Genomic DNA, 7,797 nt, shown 5'->3' with positions numbered 1-7,797 from the left:
ATGTGACTATCTTAATAAGGCTGTTAAAAAAATGATTAGTTTTTTTGTCTGAAATTCAAATTAAGTAGACGTCTTGCATACTTGCTAAACCTGGCGCCCTGCTACGGAACCTGCCGCGCCTCTCCACCGACTGGGCGCGGAGGGCACGAGAGCGGCGTTTTCTCCGCCTCGCCACGCGGGGGCGCTGCGGCCAGCGGGAGCGACCTCTGGTGACTGGGCCGAATCGCATGGGCGCGCTTCCGCTTGTGTGTAGGTGCGGGATTGGGCGGGCGGCTCCGGCATGGAGGATGGCTCTGCTTCTGCTGCAGCTGGCTGTACTCGGCGCGACGCTGGCGGCCGCAGCCCTCGTGCTGGTGAGAACAGGGATGGGAACCCGCGCAGGCCGGGGCTCACCGCTCTCCCGGAGACTGCAGCTCCTCAGGCGTCCCCTCCTGCGCGCTACCCGTTCTCAGACAAGTCCCATTTCCCCTAGCTTCCCCCAAATACCTGACCTCGGAGTTTCCTTTCCTGGAGTTTCACTCTCCTTTTCTTCCGTTCTTTAATTTTCCTTTGAAATCTTATCTCTTTGTGTGCTCAGAGACTTGTAAGTTTTTTCACACTGGGGCGCACCCACCCAGCCTGGCATCGTCGCCGCTTCCCTCGCCCCTGGCGCCCATGCCCCCTGCCCACCCGCTCTTTCAGTCTCGATCTCTCCCAGACTCTCCGGGACCTGCAGCCGCTGCAGTTCTGCTCTACCCAGGGAGGTCTCGAGCCCCAGAAGGGGTGTGCTCCCTAGCATGCCGCCTTTGCTGATGGGGTTAAGCAGATAGAGATGACGGAGCCCAGACTGACCGCAGCTATCTGTTACAAATGGGAATAAATCCGTGGATCGATGAGACCCACTAGGGACGCAGGGTGAGCGAGAGAGACGGGCCTCAGGCCTCTTGTCAGGGGCGCGTGTGGCCCAGAATTAAGCACCCTAAATATAGTGCCCATAAACAGGGCAGGACAGTAGAATTCAAACTCGATTTTCTTTGCCATTGCTCTCGAAACACAAAAACATTGTAAACACTTGCTGATTGTTACGTGGTAGAAAATTGGCCAAATGAACTCTCTCCCACATACCTTGGAATGAGCCTGTCCTCTAGTTAGTAAGTGGAGAGGATTTCAGCTTCCTTCACATTCAGATTAGCCATCTAGACAGCACTGCCAGGAAGGCCACCCTGCCGTCTTTCCAGAGGATCCATAAATTTACAGTTTAGATAAAATGTAACGCATCCTTACTTCTTTGTTAATAGTATCTGGGTAAGAGAGGAGTCCTCTCTTGCCCTAACTAGTGGAGATTTCAGGGTTTAGGGCTTTTTTGTTTTTTCAAGTTTTTGAGCAAACCAGGATTTATTTATTTATTTATTTATTTGGGCGGGGTGCGGGCGGGGAGTGGATTCACACATTCTTAGATTGAAGCTGCCTTACTTTGGGTCTTTTGCACAGATTTTATGAGATTGTACTGACGGTATTTGTTCCCACTAGCTTGAAGTGACAAGAGCTACCATTTATTGAGTGTAGTACTTACTATATGTTCACTGTTGCACTTGGTTTAATAGGAGTTATCTCATTAAATCTTTAACACTGTGACATATATGTTATCATTAGCATTATTTTACTGGTGAGGAAACAGGTTGGAGAAATGAGCTCATGTACTCATATGTTACACAACTAGTGAAACTTAGGTTTTTTAAATGCCAGAGCAAGAAATAATTTAAAAAATAATTTTTCACAACCTCATCTTGTCTTCGTATGTATCCACTCTCCATTCTTATTTTCTCACAGTCTCATCTCCTTTCTGAATTATTTTAAAACAAAATTTGAAGACACTTTATCTTTAAATCCTCAGCATTTATTTCTAACAGATAAGGTCCCGCTTTTTAAAATACCACAATAAAGTGGTCACAGATTTATGTTTATTCTGTGATTTCAAATGCCCCCTCAGTTCACTTGCCCTCACTTGTCTCATGTATGTGTCTGTTTGTTGCAGCCAGGATCCAAACAAGTGTCACACCTTGTACTCCGTTGACATCTTCTTTATCGCTTAAAAGTTTCTCCTCCTCCCTTATTTCTTTTTCTTTTCCTTTTGTTTTTTTTTGTTTTTGAGACGGAGTCTGGCTCTTGTCGCCCAGGCTGGAGTGCAGTGGCGCGATCTTGGCTCACTGCAACCTCCGCCCACAAGCAATTCTCCTACCTCAGCCTCCTGAGTAGCTGGGATCACAGGCGCCTGCCACACCACTCCCGGCTAATTTTTATACTTTTAGTAGAGACGGGGTTTTGCCATGTTGGCCAGGCTGGTCTCGAACTCCTGACCTCAGGTGATCCGCCCTCCTCGGCCTCCCAAACTTCTGGGATTACAGATGTGAGCCACCATGCCTGGCCTTTTTCCTTGTCTTTAATATGATCATTTGTCCTGTAGAACTTCTCACAATTTGGATTTCTTTGATTGCTCCCCCTTAATGCCTTTTAATATCTTCTATCTCAGATTTTCTGTAAACTGGTAGTTAGGATCGAGAGACTTGATCAGATACATACTTGATGTGTTGTTTAATCAAGAAAAAATTGTGAATGATGCCTCTTCCTTTCTCTTGTGTCTCATGAGGAGTCATGTAATAGTCAGTTGTCTCTGGTGTTAAGATAGATGTGTGGTTTCAAGTGTTGCCAGCCAGACCCACCAGTTTATAAAGTTTGTCATCAGCCTAAAGGTTTTAGTAGTCATTGAGGATCATTACCTAAATGCTTTATTTCATTGTGGGTTGCAAAGTGAAATATTCTCATTGTGTCCTTCATTTATTGCCTAGAGTTTTGTAATGAAAGAAATCTCATCCTCAGCTATTCATTTACCCTGAAATACTTTTCATACATATAAAATGCAAAATAAAAGACAAATTTTTGAAATAATGAGATGGTTCCTGCATCTTATCCAGTTTTTGTTTTTAGTATCATTGTGAATTTATGATTTACAGTATTTTCATGGTTTGATCCATTGCAGTAATTTTTTTTGGCAGGGGGGAGGTGGGAGGATGATGAGATTCTTGCATCATAGGCCACTGAGAGCCCCTTCAAGTTGACTAATTTGTCCTTTCAGCACAGCCGTTGTAATCTTTGATAGTGTCTTCAAATTGGTCATTAAATCACAAATGAGTAGCATTCCAAAAATTTATAGACTGTTTTGAAAGCAGAAAGTGTACCAATAGAAACAATGTAAAAAAAAAAATGGTTATTTCCAAAGCTTAGCTCCCAAGTGCTTATGGAAGGGGAGCCTGTAAGTTAGATACTTCAGTAAATGCTGTATTCTGAATTCAAATTCGAGTTAAGTATCAAGAACATATTCTTAAACATTGTTGTCCCTACTTGGTAGTCTGGGGAATCTTCCTTTTATATCTTGGGTCTGTCTGGTCCTCGATGGGAAGTCTGCCCTCACCCTGCATGTTCCAACTGCAAAATGGACTTGTCCTGTCACATGTAGATTCCAGGTAGAGATAGGACCTTACTGTGTGTGTGTGTGTGTGCGTGTGTCTATGCATGTAGACATGCTAAGGATCAGAGATTTAGGGCACCTAAGAGTAGACTGCTCTTCCTGTAGTGACTAATCTCTCTTGTAGCTGGGATGATGGAAGCCTGGGGAATGATGACTGGGAAGAGACAGAGCCTCCCAAGGCATCAGCACCTTACTGATGGAAAAAAAGGACAGTAACTCATTCCTAAGTAGGGGACTAGTTAGCAGACTCACTATTGTCTAATTTTGGAGTCACCTCTAGACCATTGTTAATGAACTAAAGCCTGAGAGTGAATATTCAACTAAAAGAAAAGTAGATGATGTATTCTAACATAAATACGGAAAAGTCAGCAAAACATAATTTCTTTTTTGTAAAAGACATGTATGTCTGCTTTTAGATTTCCATCGTTGCATTTATAACTGCTACAAAAATGCCAGCACTCCATCGACATGAAGAAGAGAAGTTCTTCTTAAATGCCAAAGGCCAGAAAGAAACTTTACCCAGCATATGGGACTTACCTACCAAACAACTTTCTGTCGTTGTGCCTTCATACAATGAAGAAAAACGGTGTAAGCCCAGTTTTGATTTTTTTGGTAAAGGGTAGTTTGGAAAGAAAAGGAAATTTAAAGTATTTGACTTCACCGTCTTTGCCAAAACATTAATAGATGTGGGCTGTGTTGAGCGCACATTGATAATTGTAGTTCGGCAGAGAGGGAAGTGAATATTTGCTCTCACGAATAGGAGCAGCATCATGAGGCAGTGGGGCTGGAATGTTCTAGAGAGGTAATAAGCAAGTTGTGGACGGAAGGCAGGATTCCAGATGGGAATGACCATTGGGAGAGTACCAGAGGGGCTTGTTAGATTATTGGGACTTTTTTCTGCATGTAAGCTGAATGTGCCAGGCTTGGAAAATCATTTTCAAAAGCGATTTTTAATATATTTTTTTCTTTAAGTGCCTGTGATGATGGATGAAGCTCTGAGCTATCTAGAGAAGAGACAGGTATCATGTTTTCTCTTTTAATATGATATCTCCAATTAAAACTAGACCAGGTCACCAACTTGTGGACTCCAAGCTAGATGCACTGTGAGAGGCAGTCCTGGCAGCACCCCGATTGCTGGGCCACCTGCTGCTCGGCTTGTTGCTATCCAAAAGCCCGGCACGTAGCATGCTACCTCCAGAGGCAGGTGGGTGACCCAGGACAAACGAGGAAGCAGAAATTTCTGTTTCTGTGACCTCCTACCCATTTTTATCCTGTCTTGCCTGATGATATATTTAAAATTGAGTGACAGTGTATGTCTGCAGACTTTGTATGATACCACAACGCTGTTTCTACTTTTGTGACTTATAAGAAAAGGTGTATTGTTGTTTTTGCTGTTAACTTTTATTCTCTTCTCTCTTTTTTTATTTTTTGGTTAACTGAGTTTGAATAAACAGAAAAACTAAGTCTGAATGAACAGAAAAAAAGATATTTTAAAAGACTTACACTAACATTGAAATTATTTTGTATTCCTTCAGTATTCTCAAGAGTCTCCCTTCACAGTTTCTTCCTCTTTTCCCTTACATAACGGACGAAGAGAAAAATACACAATCTTCTTTGTAACATTTAGCTCCTTGGAATCCCTTGGAGGGATGAAGAATTAAGTGAGTTCTTTTTTTAAAAAAAATTATTTGATTTACTTTGCTTTATAGATTTTTTGTATAGAGGGGAAATAGAAGATTCACTGAAAAGAAAGGGCCGTATTACCTTATTACCAACTCCAAAAATTCAATTTAGAGAAAAGAAGAAAGGAATTGAGCCCTTAATATGTATGAGGCTTCTACCTCTTCAATTACATGTAATCTTTACACCAGCCACATAGAGTAGATTTTTCTGTTCTCTTTTTTTAATCAGAAAATAGGCCCAAAATGTTAAGTTGCCCAAGGTCATTAGGCTAAGAAATGCTGCAGCCAAGCTGGAATCTTCCCTCTCTGACTTCAAACCTCAAGAGCTTTTTTCTTGCACACCTGTACCCTCTCAGATGTGCTATAGCACTACAAGTACCTGGCTTCTTCCACCACCAAGGTACAGGGCAGACCAGGGAACAGCAAGGTGATATGTGGAGATTGAGTCAATATTCACTCTCCACCTCTACCCAGGATCTCTCTCTTTTTTTTTTTTTACTTAGCCTTTTTATTTTATGTGGTTTGTGCACTAATATTTATATTCAAATTTATATGTATGAACACTAAAGCAGTTTTTTAAATTATTGATAATTTTATTAGAATACTTTATGGCAATTATGCCAAATTATGTTATTTTATTTTTGTTTCTTGCAGAAACGAGATCCTGCGTTCACTTACGAAGTGATAGTAGTTGATGATGGCAGTAAAGATCAGACCTCAAAGGTAATACACTTGCTTTTAGAATTGACAATAGATAGAAAATACAGAATAATTTTGCACATGTGAAATCTCACTTTCATTCACCAGGGGACCCTAAAACTGTGCCTGACACTCCATTGTTACAGTGTAGATAGCAGAAAAAACAGATTTCGTTTATGGAACTTCTCCATAAGACTAGGGAAGCTTTGAAGATCGCCAGATAGGGAAGAAACATACCCACACACAGTTCCTCCTGGCCTTTAGGGTAGGAACCTTCATTGCCTACCAGTTTGTGCTTCCTTTTTCCCTAAGCACAGTTTCTTTATGCTCCATCTTGCCTTATAATTTCTAAAGCAGTCACGCCAATAGAAACCTGCCTTCATACCAGCCACTGGGAATCAGGTGTGTCCTCTCACATGCACAGAGAGCACTGGCAGGATCTGGCCTAGGAAGGGTAAGTGCTGCACTTTGAGTAGTATGATGTGAAAGTTATGAACACAAGCCATCTCGGCAGTGTAGTGATACATGCAGGGAATGGCATGGAAAGCAAACTTCGGACACTTGCTGCTGAGATTAGAGAGGTAGCCTAGACCCAGCTGAGGCTGCGCATCTTCTCCTGAGGAGCACTTTTTTGGTGGCCCTTGACCTGTGAGTGGCCAGCTGCTCTGCTGGAAGGATCAGAGATGCCCTCCTAGGGAGGACAAGCAAGGGAGGGGTTAGCAATTGGCCCCACTGCTCCCAAGGTTGGGAGGAAGTGGAAAGTTGAAATTATATTTAGTAGAAGTTTTTATTTAAAACAAAGACACCAGTTTTCACCAAGTTAAGTATTTACGGATTCCCTGTTAACGTCTTACAGTCTGAGGGGTGTGAGGAAAATTTTAGGTATGGCTCTTGTTCTTGAGGTGTTTCAGACTAAGGGGGCACAAATTATAGTACAAGAGAATACTGCAGTTGTACAGTGATATTTATTATATCCTCAAACAACATAGCAAAAAGGCGAGTGGGCACTCAGTAGGAACTCAGTTCACAAATGGTGGCCGAGTGACTGCTGCTGCCCTGTATACTAAACGCCGATAAAACTTCAGTGTGCATCCATTCCAAATAGGTGTGGCTTCAACAATGTTATATTCCTTGAAGCTACATACAGACTCTAGAGGGAGCTTTTCATCCTAACATAGTAAAGTCTTATTAGTTCACTTAGCTACTCACACAATGACTTTATCTTCTTGGGTTTGGAGCCTTATGATGAATATCAAGTATTGTGCCATTCCAGAGTAAACATCTGCAGCACAAATAACTTCTTTGAACAGACATTTCTTCAGCTGTTAAGCAGGAGTCAAGAGTTCTGACTGGTACTAAAATACAAAGATGTAAAGACTACTTTCTGTCTTGAAGGAGTTCACATCTATTAATACTGGAAATATGCAGTAAATAATTAGAGCACTATGTGTTAGACATTTTTATCAATTAGAAACTATATCATAGAATGGCTTAGATAATAAAGACGTATAATTATCTCATCTGCCAGGAAGTCTGGAAATAGTTGATTCCAGGGTTGGCTTAGCATTTTAACAGGATCAGATTGCTGGATCCCTATCATTTTCAGTCTCACGCATTCCTTCATCACAAAATGGCCACAGCTACAAATATTACGTGTCCTGGAGCAGTAAGGGACAGCCAGGACTTTAAGAATCATCTCTGGGCTGGGCATGGTGGCTCATGCCTATAATCCCAACACTTTGGGAGGCCAAGGTGGGAGGGTGGGAGGATTGCTTGAGCCCAAGAGTTTAAGGTTGCAGTGAGCTATGATCGTGCTACTGCACTCCAGCCTGGGTAACAGAGCAAGACCCCGTGTCAAAACAAAAGGATCATCTCTGCGTGCATCTCTCTTTTTTAACTAGGAATGGCAAT

The 7,797-nt window shown here is 42.2% G+C and overlaps 1 protein-coding gene across 3 annotated transcripts in view; it reads left to right on the top strand.

Annotated features, from left to right (window-relative positions):
* ALG5 (ALG5 dolichyl-phosphate beta-glucosyltransferase) overlaps positions 1-7,797 on the top strand; it is a 56,746-nt gene that overhangs the window by 1,128 nt on the left and 47,821 nt on the right. Inside the window, exons 1-4 of one of the 3 annotated variants that reach the window (XM_017854124.1) lie at positions 225-353; positions 3,922-4,093; positions 4,478-4,524; positions 5,842-5,910. In XM_017854124.1, coding sequence (XP_017709613.1) covers positions 228-353; positions 3,922-4,093; positions 4,478-4,524; positions 5,842-5,910 — 414 coding nt within the window. In that variant the 5' untranslated portion in view covers positions 225-227. Of the gene's footprint in view, positions 1-224; positions 354-3,921; positions 4,094-4,477; positions 4,525-5,841; positions 5,911-7,797 lie in introns of those variants that run through there. The other 2 variants (XM_017854125.1, XM_017854126.1) reach the window with 2 other exon arrangements.

Source organism: Rhinopithecus bieti, unplaced genomic scaffold (assembly GCF_001698545.2).
Source record: "Rhinopithecus bieti isolate Rb0 unplaced genomic scaffold, ASM169854v2 scaffold_35538, whole genome shotgun sequence".
In the NCBI taxonomy this organism is placed as follows: Eukaryota; Metazoa; Chordata; class Mammalia; order Primates; family Cercopithecidae; genus Rhinopithecus; species Rhinopithecus bieti.
This window is presented reverse-complemented; position numbering and strand designations above follow the sequence as displayed.